The following is a 12,006-nucleotide window of genomic DNA, read 5'->3' as shown; positions in this document are numbered from 1 at the left end:
ACAAGAAAGATCGTTATCTACGACTCAAAGCGTGGAGATGGAAGATGGCAAAGCAGGGGTATGACTTATTTAAAGTCTATGTTGCCATATTTAATGGAAAAGTTAGAGGACAACAAAGAAGGAAAGACAGTCGTGAAGAAGAATTCATGGGTACTCGAACACGCTGATTTTGTCCCGCAACAAAAAAACTCGTAATGTTTATCTCAAAAGTTAATATTATGATATTCATATTAGACCACTTAACTTTATTATTACTAATCAGTATTCTCATATTTGTTCGACAGGGATGACTGCGGATTTTATTTATTTAAGATACTCGATTGTCTAACATCTGGTATTCCATTAGTTGATTGGTCATTGAGCGATATAACCGACATATTAATTAGTCGAAGTATACAATATAATTACAAATCAAAAATACAAATTCATTCATCATGTATCGAGAAATCGTGGCATACATCATAATTGTACTACAATCACTCTAAAATATTTGACCAAAGTTCCTTTAAGTGTTGAACCTGCATATTTAAGTTTAAATAACTAGTGTTATACACCTACAAATAAACAACTAAGGTAGTAAAAAACTTAATAGGCAAAGATATTTTGTTTTTACACTTACATCAAAGAGGAAGGGTCTGACATAAAGATGTGCTTCATTCGAACGGGAAGTCTTTCGATTATATCCCAATTGATGACATCGACTGCATGCCTTCCTTTGCCTTGGTAGAGACTCGCCACGCGATTTTCTTCTTGCTATCTTTGGTCTACTTCCTCGACGTCTGGTAGTTGGAGGTCTAATAAATGAATCATCACGAAGGTCTGGACATGACCAACCCGATTGAGATGTGACGGGGTACACATATTCGGCATAAGCTTCGTGCACTGTTTCAAGATAGTAATATTTGTTGCAATAACTGTAAACGTGTAAGTCCTTATATTTAATAACCGCGATAGTAGACCAAAGATAGCAAGAAGAGAATCGCGTGGGGAGTCTCTACCAAGGCAAAGGAAGGCATGCAGTCGATGTCATCAACTTCCTCGACGTCTGGTAGTTGGAGGTCTAATAAATGAATCATCACGAAGGTCTGGACATGACCAACCCGATTGAGATGTGACGGGGTACACAGATTCGACATAAGCTTTGCACACTGTTTCAAGATAGTAATATTTGTTGCAATAACTGTAAACGTGTAAGTCCTTATATTTAATAACCGCGATAGTATGTATACGTGGTAGTTGCTCTAGATCAAACACCCGACAACTGTAAGTTTTATTCAGTATGTCAACTGTTTCACTTGTACGATCATAGTTTACCTGAAACTCAGTTGAACTAATTGGTATAACGAAATGTGGAGCTGCCTGTTCCATCCGTGAAGTTATCTTGTTTGCTGCCCATTGGGTGAGAATTGTTTCCCTCGTACTAGATTGTTGCCGACGTTCATAAAACCATTGTTGTATGGTTGCTCTAATGTATTCAATGACATGTGTGATAGGAAGTTCCCTTGCTTCACGCATCAAACCATTAAAACTTTTAGCTATGTTTGATGTCATGATATCATACCACCTCTTACTCCCATAAGCACGAGCCCATCTCTCAACTCCAACATCACGCAAATAACGACCAACGTTTGGAAAAGTAAGATCCAACTCAAAGAATAACCGTTCAAACTCTGAAAGTTTATAGCTCTTGTTTGCTCTAAAAAATAACGAAAGGAAATCATCTTTTTTAAACTTTGCCTTCAAATTATTACTAAGGTGGTAAACGCATGTACCGTGCATTGCACCAGGAAATACAGTTCGAACTCCTTTCAAAATACTCTTATGTTGATCTGAAACAATGACTAAGTCGTTAACATTGCCAATAACGTATATGAGATAGAAACCAAGGCTAAGACTCATCATTTTCCGAATCACCAATGCCAAATGCAATTGGGTATATGTTATTGTTGCCATCAAGACCAGCAGCAACAAATAGAGTACCAAGATACTTAGCTTTTAGAAAGGTCCCATCAATCACAATAACTGGTTGAATGCATTCCTTAAACCCACGTATGCAACAACCAAGTGCCATAAAATAAAATTTGAAGTGATTTGTTACCTTTCTCAATGTGACATATGGTACCTGGATTACTTCAACACAACTCATTTGAGTAGTTGCTCAATACAGCATACGTTTCATCAGGAGACCCCCTTACTAAATCAATCACACGTTCTTTTGACCGCCAAGCAACATTGTAACTAATAGTAATGCCATTATCGTTTTGTATGTCCGCCACGATGTCTTTTGGTTTGTGTCTTATTAACTCTCCTACAAACTTGTCTCCTATTAACTCTCCAATAACTCGAGAAGTTGCTTGTCTATGCACACGGTGGAGGTTGCCAATCTTGTTGCAAGTATGAGTGTCGTCACACTTAGACACCCTAAAGAAATTAGATTCACCATTTTAATTGCTCGTAAACTCCATTTGCAACCTTCAACAGCACAAGCTATTGACCATAAACTCTTTGTTGATTTCTTTACTCGAAACTCGAATTTTTTACTAAGAGCCCATAAACTCATCTTATCTTTTAATTCACTCTTCCATTTAAACACCTCATACACTTTCACACCCAAGTCTTTCTTTCCTGAACCTGACCCTTCGTCTTTATCTTCACATATGTTACACATAGATTCAAAACTACTCGGAAGTGGTGGTAGATCATGTAAAGGAGGAACAATTATAGGCACATCAACATCTTCCGCAACAAAGTCTTCTAATGGCTCCTTACCTTTAACTTTTTCCTGCTCGCAACCACCTCTACCAAATGGATTTTCACTAAGTACTTCAACATCATCAGATGATCCATCCACTACATCCAAATTAACTTCATCAGAGTATTCCCAAATCTCAGAATAACTCAAATCAAACAAATAATCTTCTTGCTCTGCAGAACAAAAGTCTGGTTTTAACTCTTCTGCGAGTTCTTCCTTTACACCGGGAGAACTCAAATCTACCACATAATCTTCTTCATCGACATAATAATGGTCATGTCTAAAATCTCCGGGTTCTTCTCCTCCACCTACCTCATCACTTTTTCGGATAATGGGTTCTTCTGTAATTGTTCTGTTTGGTGACGTGGTCGGATAACTAGTGAAGGGAATGGTCAAATCTATCGAGCAAACTTTTTCTCTTTGAGGAACTTCCTTTGGGATTAGGTATTCATTTTCTAGATGTGTAGAGTGTGAACCACGTTCCACAATAACATACAATGGAATACACTTAGGGAAATTACCTTTCACAAGTGTCCAGAAAAATGTGAAGTCACGCTCAACCTGAATTTCCATAGGTGAAGTACTCTGAATCGTCCCCGGAACCATAAAACTCAATTTTGGCTAACTTGTTGTGCTATCTTCACATACTATTTCATTAACAATTTCACGAAGTTCTCTAAGTGTAGTCCTGCCTGATAGAACTATTCCGGCTTGTTTACCACCAATATACTTTATTTCGTTATTCACATTTTCTAATCTACCACCATGAAATAACCAAATGCTCACGGATTCCATTACAAATTACCCTACAAAACAAAGATAAATTCATTATGTGTACGTACTAAAATTACTACCAACTTCTAAAATACATACAAACATAAGATGAATTTAACATGTAAATTGAAAACACATAAGATGAATTCAACATGTAAAATGGCAATCAAGCAATATATAAGATGTAATAATAAAAATGAAGTAAGATCAAACTTCATAAAACATGAACAATAATTTGATTCATTGAGGATTATTAACAAACACATGGTGAACATGATTTATGATGTTCTTAGGTCAAATGTTAGTACTTGTTTTAAGAAACAATAGATTGGTAAAAACGTAAAATTCTAGAATGAAAATGACACTTGGTATGAAACATATTGCTAACAAAACTTCATAACGTCAAAGATAAACAACTTCTAACTACATGGATTGTTTTTACATCAATGGTTTGTTCTCAAGGAAAATGTAGTGTACTAAAGCGATAAGTCAAAGTAGGCTAGTTCAATTGACATATGTTTCGACACTCGGGTAGGATCAGATTCTGTAATCAAAGGGTGAATGTATTGGCGCAAAATAAATCGAAAAGAAATAGAGAAACACATATTGCATATTAGAGAAACACAAACAAGTAAAGCAAATAAATTCTAACAAGTGAACTTTTACATGGGTACAGGAGGTAAACTCATATTTTAACCTATAAAGATCAACAATTCCATATCCTTGGGCTTCTATTGCAAACATATATATCAAGAGTCAATTCTATATGTTACTGATAGATTGTCTATTCATAGTTGATCTAGTATAAATGACTAAGGAAAATGGTGGCGAGAAAACGTCACCAAGTTCAATTTTGATCTGGTTATGTGATCACCTAGAATAAGAATTAAGGAGCTCAACAAACCCTTAACAAGTCATTTGTTCACATCAAAACCCAAAGAAATAATTTGGTTGAGGATGAAAAATGGAAAAACACTAATTTCTTCAAAAAAGTTACTACAATAATGACTATTATGACAACAACTTTTAATTACCCATATGGGTGTTCATGATCTAATAAACTTCGACTCATATATGCACTCTAACAAATAACAGTAAATTGTTCAACAAAAAAAAACAACAGTCACTCCTAAACCCTAACTCAACAAATACCCATATCATCACAAATGGCGGAAAAATCAAGAAGAAGAAGACACAATTAAGGAGAAAACGAAGAAGACACAATAAATCAAGAAGAAGAAGACACAATAACAAAAATTAGGTCAATGAGTTGCTTACCTAGATTGTTTTCTTCAACTGATCAGCACAAATAGGTATATCTCGTTTTCTCCTTCTCCCAAATAGGTATATCTCTCTAATCGATCAAGATCAACACAACAGTTTGCCCCTCTGTTTAATCCGATGATGGAACTAGCGTTTGGAAGAGAAAGAAAAGGGTTACTTGTTTTCTCCAAGCTGTTTACAAATTTGGGCAAATTGGGTTGTCTAAATTATCTAGACATCCTTTTATAATGAGGGGCAAATATGAAAGTTCATGACCAAAATGGGGTCATTTGGTCAATTTTTGGAAATGAAGGTCATTCCAACAAAGTCCGCCCAGTCAAAGGTTATTCCACCCAAATTCCCAAAAAAGTAAGTATAATCTCGGAGTCGACCAAATGCGAGGCATGACTTTGGTTCCCAGACATGATACATGGCAGTCGCAATTTAAGAGCTAAAGTCAGGCCATGGACAGTCCAGTTCAGGTGTAAGGTTGTCCAATCCGAGACCACTCAATTTTTAAGATTTGAGAGAACCGATTCCTACTTACATAACACTCGAAATCAACCTAAATCGGCGATAAAGACTATTTAAGGCTTTAACTACTTCAAAAAAAAATTCAAACACTAGATTAAAAAATAAAATCATTAAAATAAAGTGAGATTTTTAGTACTGGTTTCTAATAAGAGAAGGAGACCTTTCTAAGTCTATCTTTAGGGTCTCTTCTTATGAAGATCAATTTTCTACTGTTTGGTAGGGCATTGAGGTGTGAAAGTCAATTTCTGACGGGAAAATGAAGTGTGAAAATCGTCCAAATAATTTTCCCACGTCTGAGATGGGAAAACCCTTTTTTTAGGCATACTCTCCAAAAATGCGCTCTCTTCTCTAGTGGTTGTATTTATGTAAATTCTTTTTTGTTTCTCTCTTTTTCCCTCTCTTGCAGATTTGTGTGACTGTAAGACGCTCTCATCTCTGTCTCTCTCTCCCACACATTCTCTTCAAATCTCTCTTTCCCTCTCGCCTAAAATTCACAACAGTTTTTGTTTAAAGAGAGAAATGGACGGTTAGGGTTTTGTATATGGAGTAATGGATGTAAGTTGAATGATCATGACTTTACTGATGAACATTAGGCGATGAAAGGTGGAAGGGCCTCGAGGGATTTGGTCAGTGGATGTACGTCAAATGGCCATGAGGGATTTGGCTATTGCATGAGAGTTTCATGTATGGGGTTGCTGATGAATATTTAAGAGTTTCGTGTATGGGGTTGCTGATGAATATTGGTTAAATGATGAACTAGGTTTGTATATGTAGGTCGAATGGTCGTCATGGATTTCACATTAATGATGAATATTGGTTAAAGGACAAACAAAATAGTTTGTATATGCCAAATCCCTCAACTGATATCTTCAATGAACTCTCTCGACTTGGGGGAGATTTTGGAGTTTGCTTCCCCCGAATCATAAGGTTTCGATTTGGGTAAGAGGAGATATTTTAGGGGTCATGCGATTAAAAAAGATGAGATTTGGAGAAGAGAAATAATAGAGAAAAATCTAAAGGCACCCCATAAAATCTAATTAGTACATCATCTATTAAAAGCACTCCCTTACTTTTCTTACATTCCTAACAAACATTAAAATTTGATTTTACATTTGAAAACAACGATTTTCTTTCACACGAAATATACTTTGTTTTCACATCCAAAAGTTTTACCCCAACTAGATTCCCCAAAAGTACTAAAATAGAAAACAAAGAGAGAGAGAGATGAAGAAATATTGTGGAAGATTAAGATGAAAGATGATGGATACATGAAGAAGAAGTGATCTTAATGAAAGAAATATGAAAATAAAGTTTTCTTTATAATAACATGTTTACTGTGAAAATCTAACAAATACATAGAAAATACTATTTTGAATTCCAAAATTCAAGTCACTGAAAAATCTGACAAATTTAAAAATGTTGGGAGTTATTTAGAACAAAAATTCATCAAGATTTATTTTTTGAAAAAAAGGAGTCGTGTATTTGGACTCAATGCTAAGACCTAAATTAGGTAATTGAAGCCTTTCACCACTTCAGGTAGGAAGGGATTTTGGGAAATTGACTTCGGCGAACGGTACTGTATTACAATGACGATAATACATCAAAGATGTTAAAAGCACGATAACTGCAGGATACGTGTCCCCACAACCCTCATGCGGGCTCGCCCCTGGGTATAGTTCGACCCGTTCAACTTATGCTGTTTTAGAAACCAAAGCCTGAACCGGACCAAATCTAAAGTGATTTATCAGTTTTTCAACATTGTTCAGTTCGACCAAAGGCCGAATTCTTCCTTGTCAGTTGGAGGACCTTGGTCACACCCTCACCCCCAGTGATTGGAGTTTGTAAAGACGCAACACGACTTTGTTAAACCCAAGAAGCCAAGCCCAATAACAGTTGCGGGCTGAACGCTGAGTCGCTGACCCAACCCGAGTAGAGCTTGCTATTGACCTACCTCTGAAACCCGTATATAAAATGAAGAAACCCTAATATGAGAGACCTTTTCATCGGACTCTGCTCAGTGGAAGAAACCCTAGTATCAACCATGGAGAATGGTCGAACAGTGAAAGATGTCTCTCCTCATGAGTTTGTCAAAGCTTACTCTGCTCATCTCAAGAGATCAGGAAAGGTAATTCTCCATTTTTTCCCCTGATTCCATGAAAAAAATGAAATTCAGTTTTTAAGACGTTTAGGTTTATGTTTGTACCAGTAGTTCTGCTGCCATGATTTAGATTTCTTCATGTTTAAGTTCATAGTTTTTTCATAACCTTGGTGGTTCTGTCGTTCACATTATTAGTTCCATTTATTTTGTTAATCCTCATGAAAACAAGTCTTTCATAATTTGGGTGTTATTTGCTGCTGAAATGAGGATTAGGGTTTATCTGTTTTCTCTAGTTAAATGCAAAATCTGATATAGAAGCTTGGCTAATATGAAAGGCCAAAACTCTTGGTTATTGAAAAAACCTGAATTTTTTTAGTGCTTTTTGTTCAATATACACATATGAATTATATCTGTTTGACACAAAACTACTGCCTAAAAAGTTTTTAGGGGTTTAGGTTTTAGGGTTGTGTATCTACCAAGTAGATTTAGTTTAATTTCCTAATTGTATTGATCTTTGCTATATTTTAGCCTTTTAATTCTTTATATGTGATTAGATGGAACTTCCTCACTGGACTGATATTGTGAAGACTGCAACTTTCAAGGAGCTCGCTCCATATGATCAAGACTGGTACTATATCAGAGCTGGTATTATTATTATTCGCCATCCTTATTATTATTATTAACTACTATTGATATGCATGGGTTTGTAGTATTTTGTAGCATTTATATTTGGGTTACATACTTATCCGCTAAGCTTGTCTATTAATAATCTTTATTTGTTTTAGCTTCCATGGCTAGGAAGATTTACTTGAGGAACGGTATTGGAGTAGGTGGATTCAAGAAAATCTACGGTGGACGTAAAAGAAATGGGAGTCGTCCACCTCATTTCTGCAAGAGCAGTGGTGCGATTGCAAGGCATATTCTCCAACAGTTGCAGAGCATGAACATCGTTGATATTGATCCCAAGGGGTGAGATACTTTATTTTCTTGAATCTCATGCTTCATTATTGTTATTACAGAATAACTATGCGCTTGATTAGATGTTATGAATGGCATTCATTTTTTTAACGGCATGAACTTTTAAATTACATAGCATGAAAAGTATCTCTCTAAATAACCCATCTAGTCTGCGAGATATGTTAAATGGACATGATATTCAGGGAACGGGGTACTGAGACGTTAAAAACAAAAATTCCAGCCTGATCCTGGGATGGGAAAGTTTCTCCGAAAATTTCTTTTGACAAGCCGGATAGGTGGATCATTCTAATCATACGTTTACAGTTTGGAACCATATATGGTTTACTATGTTATTTGTATATTTTGACGAGAACCGAAATAGTAACCGTATGAGCTGCTTCAACCAGCAGAATAGTAGTACTTGTTAGATGCTAACACAGGGATCAAAGTTTTAACTTATTTAAAGCTCTGAAAGGTTGTAATTGTGTTTTTTCTCCTTGTTTTGCAGAGGGAGGCAAATTACATCAAGTGGCCGAAGGGATCTTGACCAAGTTGCTGGTCGTATCGTAGTTGCTACTCCTTGAGTGATTGACAAAAAGATTGTTTTCAAGGGTTTAATGTTCTCATTTTTGGTATTTGTTGGAACTAGAGGTAGATGCAAATAGTGTGGACAATGTCTTTCTTTGTCAGAAGTTCAGTTGTTGCCTAGTTGGGCTCTTTTAATGTGTTTTTTGATCTACATATTGAAAACAGGAATTTCTTTTCAGTCTGTTCCTTTCTCTGTTGCACTGTTACAAATCTGAGTTTGAAAATGATTTCATTCACAAGTTTGCCTTAAATATTTTTCCCGATTTCTTTGTCGAGGCTCCTAGGTAATGAATTATTATGGCATTTGGACGAAGGAATCCACAAGATATGATTCCTTGGCGTGTTTGGCGATGGAAAGTCATTGTGTTCTTGAATGCGGAAGTGTCATATTTTCTTCATTTGCATTGGATCTCAAATCTTACCTTCCTAAAATTTTGTAGCATTAACCTTTGAGAATTGAGAAGTTTTGTTGGAAATGCTCGTTCTTCTTAAAAGCAATCTTGGTAGAGACGATCCCACAACCAGGCCATTTTGGGTAGAGGCAATTCAAGCTATAGAGGGCAATGTCTCAACTAGGTTTGACCTATAGACATATTAATGGACAATGCTTCAACTACATAATTGATGGCGGAAGGTTAAAGGTCAAGTCAAAAATTTTGACTCAACCAAACCTCCCTCTAAAATTTGAAAAAAATGAACAACCCTTCTTTCTTCTTCAACCCCTTCAATCGAGTTCACCTTCTCTTTCATCAAATATCTCTCTCTATAAACTCAAATGACATCTCCTACTTTGACCTCAATCATCCATCTAATACTCGTTTTCTCTCTTTATATTCATCAAAATCGTCAAAAACTACTTAGAAGCTCTAGGATTGGAATAGATTTCTCTTCGACATCATTGTCACAGCGCTTGATTCTTCTGTTTGGGAAGTTCAGGGGAATCGTTGAAGCTTTTCTACCGACTTGTCTTGGAAGAAGAAAAATCATAAAATGACTTTTGGAATTGCTTAGATGATCTTAAATGTTGTATATTTGTGTAAGTGAGAGATTTATGAATATTTCCATGTTGGTCGATTGTGGTGCCGTTTTTGGTTTCAATGTATTGCATGAAAATTTCAATTTTTTTAAATTGAAACCAGTTGAAACACACGGAACTCCTTCGACGAAATCAGCTTCATCCTACCTATTTGAACCCATTTACTTAGGCCAAGTTATTAAGGTCAAATTCAGTGGGCTCGTGTCCATAACTGCACAAGCAATTCGACATGAGCCAACCGATTTGGAACATAGTAGCTTGGGTTCTTTACTGATGTTCAAATTGGTGGAGTTCCGACTGACTTTGAGGTTCATCAACATTTGCCCACCGATTTGAACATCAGTAACTACTGTGCTCCAATTCGGTCGGCTCATGTCGATTTTCCTTTCTCCTTTGAGGTTGTGGACACGAGGCCATCGATTTAGTGGATAGATATCGATCTATCCTTACCGATTATACCCACCATGTGATTTCCTTAGTATTTTTTACATTTGATCATGGTTTTTGTAATAAGTGGGTAGTACCCATGTTTAATGCATTTGTTCAATTTTAGCAAAGGCAAAGTGGTGTTCCTCCTACTAGGAGCCAGAGAAAGAGGAGGCAGAAAATACGTAAGAAGCAAAGGCACAGCTCCTCAATGAATGAAGTCAGTTTGTCTTCAAGCGCCCGAGAGGTGCCTTAGGTCCTAACGACCCTTTAAGAGGAGGTCCGATAGACCGAAAGCTTCTCCTTAATTATGAGGAGCATATCGCTTATAGTATTTGAAACGGTGAGGTAATTGTGGATTAATATATTTTTTATGTTGGTTTTATAGGTGTTGCTTTTGTCATTTATTTACGTTTATATATTTCATTCTTTTGACAGGACCACCGATTTTGAGATTGCACAACCACATATGTGATATTGAGCTTGAGTGTAGTCAAGTTTCTCAGCTGGTGGAAGCATCTTGAGTTCTACAAATTTCTCGGACTGGATTTTTATTACAACGATTAGCGAGAGCTGGCACGAGGACACCAACACCTTTCATCTGCCTTTTGGAGAGATGTCCACCACATTAGAGGAGGGTACATCTCATCACCAGACTCCCCATCAAAAGTAAATCCATGATGATAAAGGGTGCCAACTTTGATGAGGCCGCGCTTCTCGTGAAAGGATTAGGAATGACCTTAGAGACAATAAAAGAAGAAATGAGACTCAACCAGGGCCGTGGCTGAGATTTTAGAGGCCCAGTGCCAAATTGATTCTGGGCCTTTGTAAAATAAAAATACTACAAACAAAAATTAATTAAAATGCAAGATAAATTTTTTTTTTTTGATGAAAAATGCAAGATAACTTAACAACATATAGATGAAAATCATAGATGGACCGAAATGTATTTTGAATAAATTAGTTACAGGGAAAAAAATTATTTCAAACTCTAGGAATCCAAGATCACTTTGTGGAAAAGAAAAATATGTTTATTATATCTTAGATTATATATTATAACTACAAATAACATAACAAAATTTTCAATTCTTATAGATCATTTGCATTTTAATATAATATAATATTGAATATTTGGTTTACAAATTATTAAATATGACAAAGCCTAATTTATTCCTAGAATATGATTGAAAAAGTGTGACGGAGAAGAAATGAGGATTTAGTTAGCATTGTGTCTCAAAAGGTAGGTTGGTACTTGGTAAAATTATTTCAAACTCTAGGAATCCAAGATCACTTTGTCGAAAAGAAAAATATGTTTATTATACCTTAGATTATATATTATAACTACAAATAACATAACAAAATTTTCAATTCTTATAGATCGTTTGCATTTTAATATAATATAATATTGAATATTTGGTTTACAAATTATTAAATATGACAAAGCCTAATTTATTCCTAGAATATGATTGAAAAAGTGTGAATATGATTGAAAAAGTGTGACGGAGAAGAAATGAGGATTTAGTTAGCATTGTGTCTCAAAAGGTAGGTTGGTACTTGGTAATATAAAAGGAGATTTGT

General features: G+C 35.7%; 2 protein-coding genes across 2 annotated transcripts; one reads left to right on the top strand and one right to left on the bottom strand.

Annotated features, from left to right (window-relative positions):
• Positions 1–1,029: 1,029 nt before the first annotated feature.
• On the bottom strand, positions 1,030–2,071 carry LOC147566184 (uncharacterized). The gene is made up of 2 exons (XM_086653733.1): positions 1,915–2,071; positions 1,030–1,829 (listed from the first exon to the last, which is right to left on the bottom strand). Exons 1-2 carry the CDS (start codon positions 2,069–2,071, stop codon positions 1,030–1,032), a joined length of 957 nt encoding a protein of 318 aa, XP_086509859.1.
• A 5,246-nt stretch (positions 2,072–7,317) lies between these two features.
• Positions 7,318–9,217, top strand: LOC147566183 (small ribosomal subunit protein eS19x-like). Its single transcript, XM_086652679.1, has 4 exons — positions 7,318–7,448; positions 7,976–8,066; positions 8,207–8,390; positions 8,887–9,217. Exons 1-4 carry the CDS (start codon positions 7,365–7,367, stop codon positions 8,960–8,962), a joined length of 435 nt encoding a protein of 144 aa, XP_086508805.1. The 5' UTR covers positions 7,318–7,364; the 3' UTR covers positions 8,963–9,217.
• The last annotated feature ends 2,789 nt before the right edge of the window (positions 9,218–12,006 follow it).

This window comes from Eschscholzia californica, unplaced genomic scaffold (assembly GCF_041429995.1).
Source record: "Eschscholzia californica isolate CP2 unplaced genomic scaffold, dmEscCali1.0.p SCAF_1, whole genome shotgun sequence".
Lineage (NCBI taxonomy): Eukaryota > Viridiplantae > Streptophyta > Magnoliopsida > Ranunculales > Papaveraceae > Eschscholzia > Eschscholzia californica.
This window is presented reverse-complemented; position numbering and strand designations above follow the sequence as displayed.